Source organism: Parasteatoda tepidariorum, chromosome 8 (genome assembly GCF_982258835.1).
Source record: "Parasteatoda tepidariorum strain Cologne lab strain chromosome 8, Ptep-v5.0, whole genome shotgun sequence".
NCBI classification, from domain to species: Eukaryota; Metazoa; Arthropoda; class Arachnida; order Araneae; family Theridiidae; genus Parasteatoda; species Parasteatoda tepidariorum.
This window is the reverse complement of record NC_141762.1, coordinates 65,228,970-65,249,848: the sequence shown is the minus strand read 5'-3', so window position 1 is coordinate 65,249,848 and position 20,879 is coordinate 65,228,970. Positions and strand designations below refer to the sequence as shown.

The window sequence follows — 20,879 nt, the reverse complement described above, 5'->3', positions numbered from 1 at the left end:
TCTTGCTTAATAGCACAAAATTAAATATCTAGAAAACCCCTTATCATTTTGAGCATTCTTTTAAAAAGTACTAAAATTGCTTGAATCTTTTTATATTTTTTAGATATTCAAATCGGATTTTTTAATTAGTTGTCAAATACGATTCACTACAAAATTAAAAAGAAAAAAAATTAAATTTTCCCACGCATGCGCAGTTTAAAAGAATTGCTTTAAACACTCATATCTTGCGCATTTTGCGACGAATTTTTTCTCAAATTTTGAAGCCAAAACTTTGCAATTAATTTTAAATTTCACTAAAATTTTGTTTAATTTCGTTGAATATTTTTAAAGTTTTAGCAAGAAACTTAAGACAAAATAAATCCTTTTTTTTAATAAAAATGCTTATATCACTATAAATATTTAAGCTAGGTTTATGAAATTTTGCTGTATTAAGGCATATAATAATCAAAATAACTGTCACAAGTTACAAATTCATTGCTGCATTGTTTGGCATAGGGTGTTCAGAAACATTATTTTTCGTTTCTAATTTATTGTCGGTCCTTCAAGCATCCGAAAGCTTTTAGCTTCATTGATTTGTATGAGAAATCGCATGATCTAAACACTTTTTAAGTTATGAAATGATTCCTTCAGTATTTCAGGACAAATATGAAAAAATATATTAGTATAGAAGTGTTTTCATTATTTTGTTCACCCCTGTAAAAAATAATATATATAATCCTTAAATGACGACAGGTATAATTGAAGAATTAGTCTCAATCTGGTTATTTTGTGGGGAGTCACTTTCACCTGCACCCTCCCCTAAAGTTAAAAATAACTTCTTTTTTCTCTCTCTCCTTCTCTCTTCAACGAAACGACCCTAACAACATATGATGCAGAGCCATTTTTGGATTACGTGGAATTCCACTAAAAACATGCAGAACTCTTTCTCAAGTCGCGTAAGCATTTTTTAGTGACTTTTTAATTTTCTCTTACTATAAAAACTCTCTTGATTCAAAGCGTAAAAGTTTGGCGCTGTTTTTAACGTTTGGCATCTTTTACTCTAAATATCAATTACGCGAGGGAGAAAAAAAAAGTTTCAACATCGCGTCGAAGTAATTTCTCTTTTTAATTGATAAATGACTATTAATAACAGTCTGTGTTACTGAGATTCGCAATAAATACCGTTTAATAAGTTCTAAGTTTTCTTCTTGTTGGTTCTTCTTTTGTCACTGGCTGCATTTTCTTGTTAATTAATTGTTAGAGAAAGAGTTATATGAAAGATAGCTAATATCTGGAAAGATATTATGGTTAACAATATCGATATTACGGTTGAATTGTATGAATCTCAAGCAAGTTTGAATGCAAAGCTTTGCCTACGTCAACGGTTTTTAAGTTTTTTTTCGAGTATGGAACACTAAATTTTTAACCTTCTTTGGATGGAACCCGGGATTTATAACTGAAGTATATAAAGACTATGCCTATAAAAGAAGACCTTATTTTGTAAATATTTAATATGAAGAATGAAATTCTCTCCTTATTTTATCATTAATAATCTGAAATTAGGTTTAATGATCCGACAGTTGAATTTACTGTCCTGGAGCTGATTTTAGTCCTATTTTGATTTTGTTTTTGGTCTATGAACATAAGCTAAATAAACTGAATTATGGAATGAAAATTAATCTTCGTTTAAATAAAACTTAAAAGAATTATTATAGATGTTGAAAATGGCTATTAGGGAAACGTATTTCTTTGTTATAAATTCAGTTTTTTTTCTTTTTTGGTTTGAAAGGGCAGTATAAAATACTAATGCAATAAATTATATATGTATGTCTTTTCACAATTTTGCATTATTATTTAGAAAATTATGTGTTTCTTCTATTAAAAAAATGAACTATATCTTTTTATTGACTTTTAACTAGAAATAATATCGAAAAGGCAACAGTAGTATGAAGTAAATAATAGATTATTGATTGGATATAATTATAGGTTTTAAAAATTTTCAACAAAAACAGTTTAAAAAAGTTCTAATAATCGGAACCCATTTAACGGAATCCTAGAGTTCCATAAAACATCATTTGAGAATTGCTGGCTTACGTTATTTTTCTTTAAGAATGTCAAATTCAATTACCTTTTTGCGTTGCATCAAAGATATCACCGGTTGCTATTCTCTTCACTTGGGCTTCTAGTCTGGGTCTCGACCTTCTTTTCGTATTGTTGTTGAAGATTTCTACCGCAATTTTAAAAGCTAGTTCCTGTTCTTCATCCTCAGTATCAAATAATCCTCCTAAAATATGAACAAAAAATACAGAGCGATTCAAAATTATGTTTCCTAATTGTCACGCAATCAGACGTAAAATAAATAAAGATCCTTTTTAAACAATGGTCCAACTCCACTTATAAGAGCTAGAAGATTCCTTTTAAATAAATCTAACGATCCTCGGATCACTTTGCTCACTAGCCACCATGGTCAATCATAATTATTTTTATTTTTTAACTGGTTGAATTTTCCGTTCTTCGTACGGTGTGAATAAAAAAAAAAGAAAAAATCAGTAAATCAATACTGAATAATACTACGAAAGCATGAGCAAAACTGAAAGGGTTATATTGACACATATAATAAAGCTGAAATAATTCCAATTATTCAATTTCTACTATTAGTTCTCTCTCTCCCTATAACTTGTTAAAATTTTCAATCGTTAAGAAAATATTTTTATCCATCCACTCTAGTTCAAATACATTTTTCAAACTTGTTGTAGATGACACTTGATGTTAATACAGTTTTTTCAAATATTAATTCATTAATTAAATTTAATTAATTAATTTTAGCTTTATATGGAAGAAAAAAATTGCAATTATTCAATAAAAAGTTTTTTTTTCCTATGAGCTGCACAATCAGTCTTCCCGATGAGCAGACCTAGTGCGTTCTCCAGAAGTGGTATCCACTCTTTCAGGACCACCACAATGGGTGAGATACCGTTGGCCATGTCAATTTGGACGTCTAGTTTCTGCCACACTAGATGGCAGCACCGAGACTCTATTTGGATGCTAAAGTGCACTAGGAATTTCATTTTGCATAGGAATAAGAAGTAACTAAAATAATTTTTTTCTTTTTTAACCTAAGTAGGAACTGACTTTTAAAAAAAATTTATTACTTTTCTCTTTATTTATTATTATTTGCTGCTCTACCCGGGGGTTTTAAGTCGTCAAATTAAACAAAACATGTCGTTTGTAGTTCATCCCAGCAAAATAGAGATAAATTGTATTCAGTATCACTTGGCATGATGCTATAGCTCGCGGCCTATTCATGATAGTCAAAATTTATCACTACTAAGTTAATGTTTCCGACACATATCTGCTTCGAGGAGCCGTAAGACATTTATCTCCGCAGTATATGTATTAACCCTTTTCTTCTCGCTCCCGCGAAAACGACGGGCGAGGTTTCACCCTCTATTTCTCGCTCCTGTGATATTGACGGGCTGGAGTGTTCAGTAGTAACGCACCAATAAGAATCATACTAATTCATTTCTTTTACCCGGATACCATTTTATTTCTCATTTTACTCACCAGATGGCAGTACCAGAATATTTTTAAGGTAATTGTAGATAGTTAGTTTATTTTAAACTAGATATCAGTACTAATCAAATACGTAATACAAATACAAAAGCCAAACAAATAGACACTTTTATGATGTGAAGGCAGAAGACCTTTTGCTGTTCTTAAATCCGTAACTGCTGAACTCCCTTAAAATTTGTAACTCATTAGGTGTCGTTATAAAAAGGGGGTGTCCTCAGAAAATTATTTGAATGTGAAATCTTCACAAAGAAAACTTCGGATATGATGATTAGAAAAGGGAAAAACATCTAATAAAATTGCAAAATTAAATTTAGCTTTGAATTAAAATTTCTTTTTACTTTATCACTTTATTATTATATTCTAGGACAAATCTTTCACTCACAACAGAATATCAGAATCATATTCTAAAGAGCACAGCATATTCTAATAAATTTAAAAAGCTGCTTAAATAATAAAACTTATCTGGAAAAACTAAAAATAAAAAACTCTGAAGATGTTAGAAGTTGTAATTTTAGAGAAGGGAACTTTCGTAAGACTTTTTCCGTTTTCTCAAAGAAATATAAATCTTTATTTATCAGTAACACTTGCTTTTAAGAGAGATATTTTGTCATCAGAAAATTTTTATCTTAATATAAAAAAAAGTAATTATCAAAAAGTAAAATTTTTTTCAGTATTTTCCTGGAACAAATATGGTCTCAAATTGTTGGCCTCTTGCCTTAATATGCATATAGAAAAAATAAAGCTTTCTTGAAAAAAATCTATTTTGCCTGAACTAATCCTTGTCTTCATAGGTTGTTAGGTTCAAACCAGATGTCAACCAGAATTTCATCTTCCTATTTTTATTTATTTACTCCTTTTGATTAATTTCTGTTGCTCTTTCAATTTAATTCGTGCAATTTAAATGCAAAGCTTTTTTCCTCATCAATTTAAATTTTCTCTATAATTTTAAGATTCTAACCAGCAATTGCAAATGGAGGTTATCCCGGGTAAAAATTCATACAAATGCAATCCCTAGACGTGTATTTCACATTACAAAAAACCGAGATTTATTTCTAAAATGTGATTTAAAATTTTATTTTCATTACAAACATATACTTGCTTCAAATGTTCTAGCAAAAAATTATAAAACGTACTCATTGTTGCAAATTTTTTATAATGCAGAAGATAAATTTTACTATTTACAATATAAATTATATTTCAATTATAAATATAAATACTTTAAATAGTAATAAAAGTGTATAAATAAAGCGTATGAAATGTAGTAAAAATTGAAAAATAGATTTAGACGAAATTTACGACAACCATAAGTTTTGAATCAGATACATATACTTTCTGATTGCACCTCAATAGTTACACAGTGTCTGCAAAATCTACAGGCTATGCAGCTTAAAAAAATTTGGAAGGGGGGAATAATTAAGAAAACAATAAAAAGAAAGCTTCCAAATTCGAATAGAGTTTCTGAAAATTCATTTTAAAAAAAGTTTTCTCTAATATCAAGATTTTCTATTTCACTTCATGCCATTTTTTCTCGAGGTCGGCTCAATTAACCAATTGAGTACCAAGAAACGAAATTGTCTTAAAGTCTTTAAGATAACTGCTCCACTATACGGAAAGTGATAATTATGAGCTATAATACCTTAGAACTCTGTATTCTAACGTCCTCACGACGCGTTTCCTGAAGTTTGATTTGACCCAATTGCTTACAACGCTTACCTCAGTGGTAGACGGATCATGGGTTAGAGTACTCAGAGAGAATCTCGTGGTCTTTCTCTCCATGTTACAAATGCGAGTTAGTTCCATTGAAAAATCCTCCACGAAGGCAAATTTCTCCCAATACCTGATCCAGGAGGTCCCTGATCTTCTGGATTGGGTTCAAAATTACAAGGCTACGTAGTTAAACATTAGCAATCGTTAACCCAAAAATTAGGTCGACTGTCCAACGATGGTTATAAAATGAAAGAAAAAGATATATTATGTAATGTCTGTCATATTGTTCATCTATTTCTGTATGATTACATTTGTTGCATGATTGAATAATGATTCTTTGTGTTATATTATTATAAAGTTGAGTTTTAATGTTTTATTTCAATGGAAAATTATTGTCTGACTTTATGTTAGCTTTTTAAATATTTGCCTTTTGTGCATTTATGTAGAAACAAAAATAATTTTAATCAACTCCAACTTTTTTGTTTTACATTTTAATTCTATAATGAGGGAAAAGTATTTATTTCATATTTTTATTGACTTTTGTCTATTACTTTTCTCTCATATAATAATTTCTACAATAAACAGAAAAAAGAATAAAAATCTACATTAATAACTCTTTTCCGTATTTATTCCTCCATCAGGTGCTTTCACAAAATTTAATGGTACATATCATCCATGTAAATACGCATTGAATTCAACATTGAAATAAATATAAGAACCAAAAAAAAAATGATAAGAAGTTAAAGCATTTAAAATAAATCATAGTTTACTTTGCAAAATGTGTTTTTCCTTTATTAACTTACAAACGACATCTTAAACGAATTTACATCTAAGCATTACATAGAACTAAAGTAAAGCAAATGACCAAACGATAATAAAGAATTTTTAAAAATAATTAAAGAAAGTGATAAACTCATCAATTCATCAATTTCTTCAAATTCTGATTTTTTATCTTTTTTAATCGTTCGGGCAAACTGTTGCCATTTCTGTGCACATTGATAAAAAAACGCATCGTCTTTTTATGTGCTCTAGCATTAGGGTGGAAACTTTTTATATATTTTTCTGCGGTGATAAGATTAAATGAAATACTTCCGAGTATTCAGTAATGCTTTGTCTAACTTTTTTCATATATTACTACTTTCCAATAATCGGTATGATATTCCTTCTTGTTCCTTAATCATCCGAAACGAAATGAATCCTGAAATGTTCCTGAATCTCCCGCAACGGTTTTAAATCTTGTGGTGGTCTTTAAATGTCTTCAAATGTCCTAAAAATTATTATTTTATAACATGTAAAGGATCTTTTTATCTATTAAAACATCTGTTGAGGTTGAATTCTCTCAGAATAATTTTTACATTCAGTTTCTTATTAGCAACAGCTAAATTAAATATTTAACTTAATCTAAACATGAGTCAAAGAATAGATTTCATTAGCGTCTTATTAGTAATGCTAATTTAAATATTTAACTTGATACAATACTTAACATCTGTAATATTAATGAGATAAAGAACAGTTTTTGCACAATTTCCTATTAGCAACATCTAATTTAAATGTTTAACTTGATTCTAAAATGTAGTTAATGGGATACCTTCAAGTGATGTAGTGTGTCAAGATCTCGCTCTTGATTGATTGTTAAAACGTGTCATTTGTTTACGTTAGCAACTGTTCTTTCCATTCTAGTTCGAGTAAGCCAAGCCGTCAAATATCAATTCATTCAGTGATTCATTCTATATTCTTACACAACGATTTCAATTCTTTCACTATATATTTCTTACTTAACACAAAGACAGGCATGAAGCCATGAAGAACATAAAACATAATTATGCATCGAAGTTGCCCAGTAGACAAAACAAAAATATATCACGGTCACAATTAAATGTATGAACAAATAACAAATCTGAGTTAAGTAAAAGACGAAGACGGAAAAGAATTATATTTCATTAAATTTGATGAACGATGCGGTGCTGTACTTAATTAACTTTCACGTAAATTAACATTCAATATGTGAAGAAACTTCTCTTAAATTTATCACGCCATTTTGCTTAAAAACGATCAGTTCATTCTGACGTCAGTGATCACATGTGTAGGTATCCATGATCTTCTTTTTGAAGTGCAACTGCTCAATTTACAATATTCTCGAGAAATTATATAAGACTATTAAAAAATCGTATAAATTTGAAAAACTTATTGAGAATTAAGGAACAACTTATTCGGTAATTTAAGTCCAGAATTACTTGCTAAAACCCTAAATGCGTATTTGTTAGTTCGTTACTGGTTCGTACTTTCGCGTAATTTATGTTAAATCTCATAATTAAAATCTATTTTTTCGCTCTCTTCTCAATTTAGCCCCGTTACTAATTCGATTCGTCTATTTTGGTTCAGACATTCCATCCAATTTCTTATTTTTTTTATAACAGTTGTTAATTTTCAATAGCTAAATATATGTTTTTGTTAGTTTATTGAATTATTTAGTTATTATTTCCAGTGACAAGTTTATTATTATGTTAATAAATATAATGAGTGAATTTTAAATTATTATATTTAATAAGTGTTAAGGGCCGAATTCAACACAAAAATTACTAATAATATTTACAAGAGATTGCTTACAATTTTCTAATGAATTAGCCATTTTTGATTCCATTTGAACACTCCATTTCTGATATTACATTGTTAATGTGATCCTGTTAATTATTATGTAATACTGTATTAAGATTGTAAAAGTTTGGTAAACAAGTAAATAAAACTACTGTGCAAACTTCCTCCTCACAGTGCAATCTAGAAACTCTTCAAATATTTTATACCTTAATGAAAGGAAAAGATTTGAAAAGAGAACAAATGCTAGCAGCCTAATATTAATCAAATAAAAAATTAGGAACATTGCAATTACATTGGAATGTTGTGCAAATTTGTAGAAAAGAAATTTTTTTTAATTTCAATATCTAAAAGAGAGAAGCAGAAATAACAAGAGAAGGAATGTTGATGAGACCAAACGTCCTGCTTCAGATATTTCTGATATTCTGGAAACCTTTCGTTACTTACCAGTTTTAATAAATTACATTTTATTGTTTTTTTCAGTATTTTTATTATTTTATTTATTCTCTTCAGTTATTCATTTATATTTATTTTAAGGAATTTCAAGTATTAAAACTTTTTTTTCGCTTTGCTATCACCCTCTTGTAGCTCTTTCGGTAACACTCTCGTAGTCAAGCACTTTACGTTATAACAGTTTAACGACGACCGATACCGCACATCATAGGTCCCTTCGTGGCTTGATCAAACTGATCATCCACCCACACACTGACCACAGACAGTGATACTTGACTCATTTGTTCTACTGAAAACCGTGTATTACGAGCAGTCCACTGTGGGACATTTTTGTAGAAAGTAACTGCGTTAAGAAACAACAATAATTGCGAAACAATTATCGAAGTTGGTGAGTGGTAGCGTATTGGAGGCTTAACACCTAAATTTTTTTTTAAAAATCCATACCACTTTTTTAAAATACAGCAATTTGGTGATATATTTTACTTACAATGAAAAATTATCAAAATTAAATAATAAGTCATACTTTTCGAATATTTTATAATCTCAAATAGTGCAGTAGAGTTACTTTTAAAATATTGGATAGGAAACTTTTTTATTTCACATAACTGTGGCCATTCTTCTTATTAACATTATCTCCATTTTTACAATTAACATAGATGACATTAACTGGAAATGAACGCTCCCCCCCCCCCCCTATATTTTCAGGGTTCAAAAACTTGAATTCATTGGAAAAAAAATCCGCTTAAAAAAAGCAAGTTTTTGATTCTAATTTCGTAACTTAAAATATCATCCACACCAATTAATTAGCAGATCTAAGATTAAGCCCTAGAACAATTTAAATTGAATTATATAGAGAGAAATAGTAGCATGTAAGTGAAAATTCGATCATTAAATCAAAAGTTATTCAGGATGCTTGTTTTGTTTTTTTTGCTCTGTGCGTAAGAGTTTTTATAGAGCATAGATTTTATTTTATTAATTAAAGGTTATGCTCTCAGTGTCTAATAATGGTACAAAACAAGTCTTTCCGTATTATCAGTCGCTTGAAAACTTTGAATTTTTTTGAAAACGTTAATATTTTTTAAATAATTTAAAAACAAGTAATGCTTATAAAAAGCTAGGTGAAAAATTTTAAAAAATAACCTTTTGTTATGTTTTAAACGTAAAAACATAAATGGATCCACTTTTATAACTTTTTTTCGAATCTTAAAAAAAAAGAATTTATAAATATAAATTGTCTTCATAAAATAGATATAGTCTTTATTATTAGCATATATAGTCTTTATTATCTATTATTAGCATGTAATTTTTCCAGGTTGGTCAAGGGCACATTTTTAAAATTTTTTTATTATTTATGTATTATAGTATATTTTGTGTTGATATATTAAGAATTAAAAAAATAGAAAAATCTGATATTTCTAACTTTTATATAAGTGAAAAAATCAAGCTTCAGGATGAAGAAGCTTTTATTTTGTTCAAATATCCAAATTTAACTGTTAATATTGTTTGAAAAACTGCAAAATTTTCTAAAATTAAAAATAATGCGAAGAAAAAGGAGAAATAATTCTTTTTAAATTTAAAACAGAATCTAAAATATTTCTATAAATTTCCCTAAGACAAAAATACAAATATCTATATTTTCCTCTATATTCCTTGATAAGTTTCGGGTTAAATTGTTTTAATTTCGAATAAAGCATGGAGAAACGTTCTCGAAGAAAAAGATTTTCAAAATTCTAACTTTACTTAAAATTAAATACGGGGGGAATCGAAACACAGTGTTTTTAAGCATTTTAATCAAGATAAAAAATAATTATTATTTGAATGAAAGTTATTTGAATTCTTTAAAAAATCTCAAAATAATAACAAAATCTGTCCCGAACTCTCTTAATCTACTTTCTATTAGATCGGAAATGAAATATCCCGGAAGTAACATAAGTAAGAACCAGTTATTAGAAATGATTTAATCCAATCCCTAATATTTAGTCATTAATATCATATTAATTATCAGTATAATTAAAAAATTTCGTCTCTCAAATATCAAAAATGCTTAGTTACATCTTAATTAAAAAATTTAAAATGAATAAAAAAAAGATATATCATTAAACTTCCCTTGTCTTACTCACCAAGCTTTATGACAGCTGGCAAGGCCGTAGATTCAAGAGCAAACAAAAAAACGGCGCCAAGAACAATGCCAATAAGGTTCATCGCGTCTTACGAGCATATCCTACTTTTTATTCAACACACTCACACCTCTTTGATGAGAATCCATTCACTGACTATGCCAATGACGATGCATATCTGAAGATTATTCTCAGAAGTTACCTTGCCAAAATCAACAAAGTACTAATAGCAGGAAACACCGCAAAATCCCCATCTATTTTTTTTTTTTCAGGTGCTTTCTCTTCCCCGCATTTAACGCCCACGCAGAATATTGTCAAACCACACATGCAAAAGAGTAGTGTCAAGAGGTTTGGGTGTCGAGTTTATTTTTGTTAACCTCTCTCGACTGTAGTATAACATGACGCCTAAGTTAAGAATATTTGATGCAGCGAGGAAGATGACGGCACATTACGCAAGAATTTTTACATTTTAAAATGTAAAAATTCTTGAATTTTGTCACCTCGCTTTATAACAAAAATTTGTAATGCAATGTTTTTGAGGAAAAATAAAATCGTAGTTTTTCGTTAAATATTAAATATTTTTTATAATTTTCACAATTATTTGTAAGATTCCTTTTTCTTTCCTTAATTGAATGAAAAATTTGAAGACTAAATATAATTAAATATTGAATCATCCGTTTTCTAATCTTTTTTTAATCTTACTAAACCTCTGAATTTTTATTTATTTGTTCAAAAGACAGAACAAAGCAACGAATAATAAGAGAAAATTATACAAAATCTCATCATTTTAAAAATTAAATCGTGTGGAAAAAGAAGTAAAAACTGCTTACGAATCATTATCAAGACTGTTTATAATAAAAACAGATTTAAAAGCATCCAGACCACTAATTGTTGTTGGACGAAATTGATAATTGGAAAAATGAAAAGAGAGGTCACTGCAAGATGTGACTTCCAGTTTCATTCTACACATTATTCGCAATTAATCTCGATAATGATTTATCACATTTTGATAACGTTTGTAATTTTTCGCATTCTATTAAATAATAATGTAAGATCACTAATCGTAAATCATTTTACTCCATTTTGCTCAAAAATTCAAAATTTGTAGAAAGGAACTTACGTGAATTAGGTCAAATTAGTATGGAGATTAGGAAACAAAGTTTATTGGTGAGATCATAAAACGGAAACTGCACTTCAATAACTGGATTCTCAAATATCACGAAACTTTCTACGTTTCTGACGAAAACTTTTCCTGGTATGTGCTGCAAGCGAATTTTTCGTCAAAGTGATGGAAAAACTATCGTCCCTTCTTAGAGGAAACGAATTTCTTCAAAATTAAAAAAATATTTCATCATTCTTTTTTTTCCCCAAAACAAACTCGTGGTGAAATATCCATCTTTTCTAATTATCATTTAACCGTGGGCATCATATGGGTGGATTAATGTCGCTTTAACAATTTAGGAATGACAAACAGAACAGAGTGATAAATTGCACCCAAGCTTGAAGCAAGAATCAATTCCCGGGATCTTTCTATTACGAGGCCAACTCCTTTACCACCATGTCGTCTTACTTCGTTATTTTTTCTTTTCGATCATTTAGTCTTCATTCAAGTTTCGTCATTCTTGTTTTAAAAAAATCTCCCACAATGCACTACGATAAGGTTTCGAGTTGAGGAAACAGTTTCGTCATACATTTAAGAATTCGCGTTTCGTTACAAATCATGTGATTTCGAGACATAATTATTCTCAAAATTGAAGAAATATAGTTCAAGGATTGTTAAATCATTAAAAAACTGAGTTTTATTTCTGGGTGCGTGGGGCATGCTAGTATAAGGTACATAAATCACAAAATCAATCTTCGCTTGAAAATATAATACAAATAAATCATACTAGCTTTTTTCATTAAAAAAATAATAAAAGTAAAGACAATTCTCTGAACAACTTGGTATATTTAAAATAGATTTTATTAACTTATCTTCATACAATTCATCAGTCTCTATACAACTCTATAACATGAAATCACAAACTCGATGAACATTTAGAATATAACCAGCAAGGAATATTGCACACTCATGTATTGGATTCACTTAAAAGTAATATCCCGTATCATAGTATGCCTATTATACTATGTTATAATAGGCATGAAAATAGCAACTGTAATTTTTTTTGTCACCATATTAATACCTTTCTCGAGATTTTAAATAATATTTTATAAAATAACACTGAACAGCAAACTTGATGATCAGGGTTCTGAATTTGATGGTTTTTCTGTCCTTTAGATGTACTATATGATTCTGTATAGAGCATTCATTGTGCCTTTCCTAAGTTTCTAGCGAATTCTAGGATATTTCGCTTCCTAAGGCATCTATTGCCTTCACATTTTGGGGAAGATAGGCTTTTTTCGCCAAAAGTTCCAAATTTGCGATCATTTCACTTTTGATGAGAGAGCTTATTCTTTGCTTGTAAGTAATTGCTGCTTGATGTAAATGTGGTAAGTCGCCAAGCTAAATTTTGTGGATCTTAGGAAAAATGGCACGCGGTATACAGAAACTAATTTCCAATGCGTTATTTTCGCCCAAAAATATCCAAGAAATGCATAATTCCATCTAAAGGTCATTTTTCATGCTGTACAATGTAATACTAAATAATGAAATGCAAATCGAATGTCTGAAAACCAATGTTTGTTTCAGTAATTCGAAAAAGGTTCATGCAATTTAGAGAGACAATGTTGCCTAATATTATGAAATTCAATAAAAATTTACTTTTACAATTGTAATACTGAAATTATTATTTTTTCAGAATTCAAAAAAAAAATTTAATAAATAATAAAAAAAAAATTATATATAAAATCTTGACGTAGCTAAAAACTGCTTTATATTCGCGTTTTAAAAATAACAATAATATTACTTTACAAACTAAATGCTTTATGTGTGCTATTATAGTTAAAATTTTAGAGACTTGAATTCTTAAAAAAATATAGGATATGAGTGGAGAGAAAGTATTTTCTGTTAGCTTATGATTTGTTTTTATAAGCACTCCAAAAAGAGAGTAGTGGGTACAATGGGTTTATGCATTTAACTTTACTTTCACTAATTACTTTGTCTTTATTGAGCATTTTTTTCATATTAAAATATAATACTCAAAATAGTATAAAAAATTACAAAAGAATTATTGAAAACTACTTTTTTTGTTTTAAAATCATATTTACTGTGATAACAACCTATTTCTACTCCGTATAAAAAACTTTCTCTTTTCGTCATCATTTTATTCAGTTTTTAAAATAATCGAAAACAAAAAACAGGTCATGCTGTTATTAATTTTCAATGACTCCATTTCAAAAATCACGTTTTTATATCTCATAATAAAAAACTCCATGCTAAATTTTATAATGATTTCTTTTGCAATACACGATTTATTTATTTTTTTTAAGTGTCAGAGAAATAAATTTCTCATATTTTTTAATAATTTCCTTTAAAGAAAGAATATTTATAAAAAAATTCTCCAGTCCTTGGACCCCGAGGGATAAATACTTTTTCAACAGAGGGGAAGAGTCATCATTCTTTATTAGAAAAATCAGAGTATTCGAACTTGGAGCCGGTAACATGTTCTTTTTTGAATTGGCTATTTTCAGAACTTTTCTTCTTATACATTGGCAATTCTTTTACAGAACTACTACATGTGAGAGCAAACTTCACATCTTTGATCATGACTTTCCTAATATCTTCCTATAAGAAAAAAATAAATGCGTATGATAACTTAGTTATTGTATTATATAGAACAATTCAGTACAGTGGTCTCAAATTTGATAAAAAAAATGTAGAGTATATCAAATGAATTAAGAACTGTTTTGCAAACCGCAGCCATATATATTGTACTCTTCTGAGGGCTTTTTCCCATTAAAGATCCACTGTTCGTGCTCACTTTAATTGATATTTTCATTTTTCTAAATTATAAACACTTGTTGCCTAAAATTACACTGATAGTTGGTCAAAAATTGCACCAGTAGTTAATTGTCTTTTTACAACCTGTTAAAAAATACGTTAAATATACTGAAAAAACTGTCAACTAGTGTGCCAGTATAAAACTGTTTATTTTACTGATTAACTGCGTATGATGAATCAGTTATAGTATTCTATAGAGCGACTCACTGAATTGGTCTCAAATTTGATACAGAGGTAAGATATATCATATGAATTAAGAATTGCTTTTCAAACTGAAGCCATAAATATCGTACGCTTCTGGGGGCTTTTTCCCATTAAAGATCCGCTGTTAGTGCTCAGTTTAATTGGTATTTTTATTTTTCTAAATAATAAACATTTTTTGCCCAGAATTACACTGACAGTTGGTGGAAAATTGCACTCGTAGTTAATTTTCTAATTCACGCACTGTAAAAAAAAATCTGTTGAATATAAGGAAAAAAACTGTCAAATAGTGTGCCAGTATAAAACTGTTTATTTTACTGAATAACTGCGTATGATGAATCAGTTATAGTATTCTATAGAGCGACTCACTGAATTGGTCTCAAATTTGATACAGAGGTAAGATATATCATATGAATTAAGAATTGCTTTTCAAACTGAAGCCATAAATATCGTGCGCTTCTGGGGGCTTTTTCCCATTAAAGATCCGCTGTTAGTGCTCACTTTAATTGGTATTTTTATTTTTCTAAATAATAAACATTTTTTGCCCAGAATTACACTGACAGTTGGTGGAAAATTGCACTCGTAGTTAATTTTCTAATTCACGCACTGTAAAAAAAAAATCTGTTAAATATAAGGAAAAAAACTGTCAGCTGATGTGCCAGCATAAAACTGTTACTTCACAGAAAAATACTATTGTTTAAAAACAGAAGCTTATCTCTTAAACATACAAGGACTATTATATTTACAAACAAACTCTGTTATTTCAACAACAGCAAAAATGAGAAAATAATTATGTAGCATAGTGGTTGGTGCAAGAAGCATTCGTACGGCTGTTCAAATGGAGGTTTTGAACCAGGGTCATCTCTTTAGGAGGCGAGTGCTCTGACTCTGAGCTTCCGCAGCTCTAGTATCTCCGTATAAAAAAAAAATTCTAAAAGTCTTAATATTTAAGACTTTTGAAATATAAAAAGACTTGAAAATATAAAAACCCACCCATATAAAAATGTCTGGCAATCTTAACTTATATATTAAAAAAATACAATAATCAGGTAGAATATCAATTTGACAATAAAATAGAATCACAGTTTTATTTATATTATCTTCAATACCATAAAATAACTGTTGAAAAGTAAGAGCAATTATAGAAAATAATCGTAAAATTATTTCAAGAAGAGGTATCGAACGGTAACTGCATGGTAATAATTTAAACTGACGGTTTAAATCCTGTTAAAATGATAAACATAAAAAAAACATTTTGTCAATGAAACAGCTTTAAACCGTCAAATATACAAAGGAAGTCTGTAAAAAGAACAGGAATTTCTAACGGTGCAGATATATAAAAAAGAACTTAAGATAAGAACTTAACTTAACCTATCTACCATTCATTTTGTGACTAACTTGTAGGGGGAGCCATTTTGTTAACCAAATGAGTAACTTATTCTAAAACAGCTACTTCTTGGCTCCTTTCAATACAATTTTCGAATTTAATCACTAAAAAAACAAAGTTTGGGATAATTTAAATGCACACGAGTAGACTGTATGTTGCATAGAGTAATAAATAGGAGGAGACGGCATGCCCGTAAACTCGTGAGGCCTTAACCGCAACCGCGGCGCCATATTGGTACAACCAAAACAAAGCGAACTTCGTTGAACTAGAGCTGTACGTGTTTAAACATTCTTCAAACTGAGTAATAGATTTTATTTTAGCAATTAGTCTATTGTTGAAAATGATATTAAATCAAATAGAAATTTAAATAATACAGTCTGAAAAGATCAATTTTTAAAATATAGTTGCATGCTTTATATATTAATAAACAGGTTATAATTATTAATTCATATGTTTAAAAAAATTGAAAAGAAACAGTTTCTTTTTTTTTACTAAGTGATACATTAAGAAATCAAAACAGTTTTATTTTCTGACTTTAAAAAAGTAAGCTAAAACTTTTTATAAGAGAACTTTTTAAAATTATTTGTCTAAAAATGAAATCATTTTCTTTCTTCATTTATTTGGAAAAAAAATGGGACATGATACTCTTTATAATTATACGTAATTTTAATTTCACTTTCTATTAATCTTATTATAAAAACATGGAAGACCATTAAATATCTATTTCAGTTTTTTATTAAAGTCAAAAGTCAGATGAAATTTTAGTTTTTACTGATTATAAATATTTACAGATTATAATTTTATAATACAGTATATATATATATATATATATATATATATATATATATATATATATATATATATATATATATATATATATATATATATATATATATATATATATATATATATATATATATATATATATATATATATATATATATATATATATATATATATATATATATATGTGTGTGTGTGTGTGTGTGTGTGTGTGTATGTTTAATAAATATAGTAAATGAATGTATGTAAAAACCAAAAGATTAATAAACTTGTTCCTTTTATATTACTGCATTTATATTTTACAATGCTTGAGTTAAAAATTGTGAAACATTATGTACTTAACACTAAAGAAGATTCAAACATATATTAGTGATAATGCGCTATTTAAGCTTAACATAAAATGCATATAACAAAATTAAAATAACTTTTTGGATTCATTTCTATTTTTAAGCTTATACGACACTTTTTAATAAATAAAAATATTTACACAGTAAAACTTAAAGCTTATGAGTACTAAATGAAAAAACCCAATTTCCCCCGGGGTTTTTTTAATAAAACCAGGGGGGTTGGGTTTTTTCAAACCCTGCTAAAAAGCAGCAAGTAATTATAGATTTTCAAAGTGTTAACATTTAAATCTAGTACTTTCCAGAATTTCTATGTGCCTTAAAAAGGCTTTAGTATTCATTTTATCTTTTAAAGTTCCTTAAAAGCCTTAAAATTTGTTTCATCTGAGCCTCCACCTTCCTCTATTAACGTTTCAATTGCTGTGTCAAAGCTTTAATTTATTATAGAGCATTCATTATAGATTATAATGCCTGGGCATTTATTATAGAGCATTTATTTGCTCACCACTTCATGTATTTTGTGAATGAGATAGAGCATTTCATGAGTGGAGTTTAAACCTCAATTGGAAAATAAATATTCCTATATATTAAATACTCTGGGTATTTACCTTTAAAAATAAATGCACAGTTATTTTACGTTGCTATTTGTAAATTACAGTTTTGTACACTTCATAAGATCAAGTGCTTTGCAAAAAAAAAAGAAATTAGACTTCTCTGCTTAGTAATAAAAAGTATGTTATGGACTAGTTTTATTACCCAAGTGTTTACTCAAATGGCTTAATGTTGATTATTGCTATTCTTTTAGCACAAACCAATATTTTTCCCTTTAAATATTCTAACTTTAAAGAAAAGTGCGTTTCATATTATTTTGTTTATATTCAAAATAGTGTGGTTTTAATGTGATATTCTTTGAATAAATTTTTAATTGGAAGGCTGCCCCCTTAAATAACAATAATATATTACTTTTAATGCCTAAATAAAATATAAAGAAACCTAAGTTCCCGAAAACTGCTGTGAAGTTCTTTTTTTAATTCAGTTGTAAAATAGAGCTATCTTAAAACGTTATTTTTTGGGAAAAAGAAAAGAAACTAATGTTGAAAAATTGAATGAAAAAAGGTGTTATGTATTAACAACAAAACTATTTCAATCTCGTTTTCGAAATTTTCCAATCATAAGAGAAAAGATCAAAAACAACCTAACTCTTCCTCTTGAAACCTGAGCGGCTCCGCGAAGTTTCTGGTTATACCAACATGGCCGCCACTACTTGACAGTTACTTCACTCGCTCCAATATAACTCTATGGTATGTTGTAGGAAAGCCCTCTAGCGGTATGCGAGGACCTTTCAGACCATGGGCTTGCTATGTCATTCTCAATCTTTATGATGTTCCCTACTTTGCCTCCAAGTTTGTAACCACTTTGCTAAATTACTCTGCACTAATTATTGTATCATTTCGAATATTCTTATGAAATGTTACTCTTCCAAATACTGTTACTATTTAAATTATTTTAAATTCTGTATTTATAACTGATTTAAACAAAAACAAGTTGTAATCTCTTCAGCTTGCTTATGTTTGGTTTGCTTCATGCTTTAAACCTTTAGAAATGTATTGAAATATTTATGCATAATGTGTTTTTAAATTCATGGAAAATGTATAATACATAAACTGATTAACCTATATTGATTTTGTTAACTGCTGGCTTTCGTAGTAAGAGGCTTAACATTGATTAGTAAAGACAGGATTTTTATGAATAAAAAAATTCTTAAAACTGCTCTTAAAAGGCGAGAATGTCCCATTAAGCAGAATGTCCCTTTAAGCAGAATTAGATTGTCCCAATTTCAATCTAAATTTCCAATACCTTTCAAATCCAATTTTGCTTAGGATTCAATCTAAATTCAATTTAAATTTCAAGAGTCAGTTCGTTTCAATCTAAGAATCTCAATCTGAACCAATATTGATTTCAGAAATTTATATGAAATGTATATGCATAATATATTACATAAGGCGAAAACACAATACTCAATGAAATACAATACATACTATAATCATATTAGGAGAAGTTGAGATACAGTTTTTATTAGAGTTCAAAAGAAATGTAAAATGGTCAAAATTAACAATATTAATTTATAGGAGATATTAAAAATTGAAATATAACCGACAAAACTTTTAAATAAATTTCATATAAAGAAGGGAAAAAGCTGAAATGTAGAAAAATTCCCTAGAATATAAAAATAATATTTAAAAATATGAAATATGAAGGAAAAAAAGTTCAACAATGCGCAAAAATGCCATCTAAGGCACGAACACGAAGTAAAAATATAAACATCACTTATCAAAATCCTTCATTATGATCCCTCTGTTCATTGTTAATAAAATTTGAGAAAAATTACATGGACTGTCAAACACCTTACCACTTAAGTGAATTTAAAACATCCCTCTCTCAAAGAAAATTACTTCTTAACAAATATTTGTTCGGTAATTTTAGAAAAATGAGTTTAATAAATTTATTGGCTATTACTTTCAATTTCATTACTTGTCAATATGTTTTAATGCTTAAACACACAAAAAGTCATTTTCATAATTTGGTGCTATTTGTTGTACTCCAGAAAAATATTTTCTTTCTAGAAGATGTTTAGCTTTTCTGATTATTTCTTATTATATGAGCGTTGACAAAAATTTTCAAATACAAAAAAAATAAATTCATCAAAAATTAATCAAGAAAGAAAAATATTTTAAGGAAATTAATTAGAGAGGAACTGAAAATGCAGCTGCCTTAAACATAAGACTTAAGATGTTTTCTTTGAAATATTCTGCCCTGGGGTATTAAAGTTTGGCAATACTGATAAATACTGTAAATTACATTCTAAAGAAGTTATAAAAACAATTTTGAAAAATAATAAGTTTTCGCATAACAAATTACCACGATTCCGGAAATGGTTGCCACGTCAGTTACTAAACAATTATTTACATTATTTTAAATTACACAATTCTAATCAATTTAATTATTGAAATTATTAATTCATTTTTTACCTCAGAAAAAAATAATAGCAGTTATTTCGAGTGTCCCATGCTTAGTAAATGAAACAGCAGCTTTTTAGTGAATTAAGTACTGTTTTAATAGGTCATGTCTGTTACCATGATTAGTTGTACGAATCTTTTTTCATGTGGATAATTTAATTTATTATTTGTTTTGTCAATATCAACTAGAATTTAATAGCTTTTTGTTATAGAATTATTAAGCTTCCTAAACTTTCGATCGTTAAAATGCATTCACCTTACCCTTTTAGCAGACATGACATTTGCAAGGTTTCCTCTCAAAAATGTTTTAATTTGCATATTAAACATAATACACATTAAAATTTTCTTGGACGTATCCTTATTTACAAGAAAGAATTCCATTACTTTGTAGTAAATACATTTCTGGTAAAAAAAAAAAAAACATAATGCTGGAAATAAAGCCAAAATATTCAGTATTTAAATCATTTATATATTAACGGCTAACTAAAAATTCTGGTTTTCGAAATTACCATTTTATTACCACACATTTATTAAAAATAGAAAACTGAAAAGTAAATTTAACCGTGATTATTTAAATTAATTAAGTAAGTAAATTTAATTAATAATAAAGGGTTTCCATGCTCTAAGGTATTACAAAATTACCAAATTTTACCATATTTATCGGATTTTAACGCATATAATAAAGCAATATTTTAGTGTTAATTTTCCAAACCTATTACCAAAGCGCATCGGTAAAAATTACTGTGCTTTTTGGTGTTCTTACAGATAGATAAAAAAACAAAATAA

General features: G+C 28.2%; 2 protein-coding genes across 5 annotated transcripts in view; both read right to left on the bottom strand.

Moving 5' to 3' along the window:
- The window catches only part of LOC107450783 (glutamate receptor ionotropic, kainate 2), a 39,821-nt gene extending 29,172 nt beyond the window's left edge, over positions 1-10,649 (bottom strand). The window contains exons 1-2 of one of the 2 annotated variants that reach the window (XM_071181260.2): positions 10,425-10,649; positions 2,108-2,263 (exon numbers count right to left, since the gene is read on the bottom strand). In XM_071181260.2, coding sequence (XP_071037361.1) covers positions 2,108-2,263; positions 10,425-10,506 — 238 coding nt within the window. In that variant the 5' untranslated portion in view covers positions 10,507-10,649. The remainder of the gene's footprint in view (positions 1-2,107; positions 2,264-10,424) is intronic. The other variant, XM_087169007.1, reaches the window with a different exon arrangement.
- A 2,953-nt stretch (positions 10,650-13,602) lies between these two features.
- LOC107450784 (glutamate receptor ionotropic, kainate 2) overlaps positions 13,603-20,879 on the bottom strand; it is a 38,981-nt gene continuing 31,704 nt past the window's right edge. For all 3 annotated transcript variants that reach the window (XM_043046359.3, XM_087169008.1, XM_043046360.3), the window contains one exon: positions 13,603-14,145. In XM_043046359.3, coding sequence (XP_042902293.2) covers positions 13,975-14,145 — 171 coding nt within the window. In that variant the 3' untranslated portion in view covers positions 13,603-13,974. The remainder of the gene's footprint in view (positions 14,146-20,879) is intronic.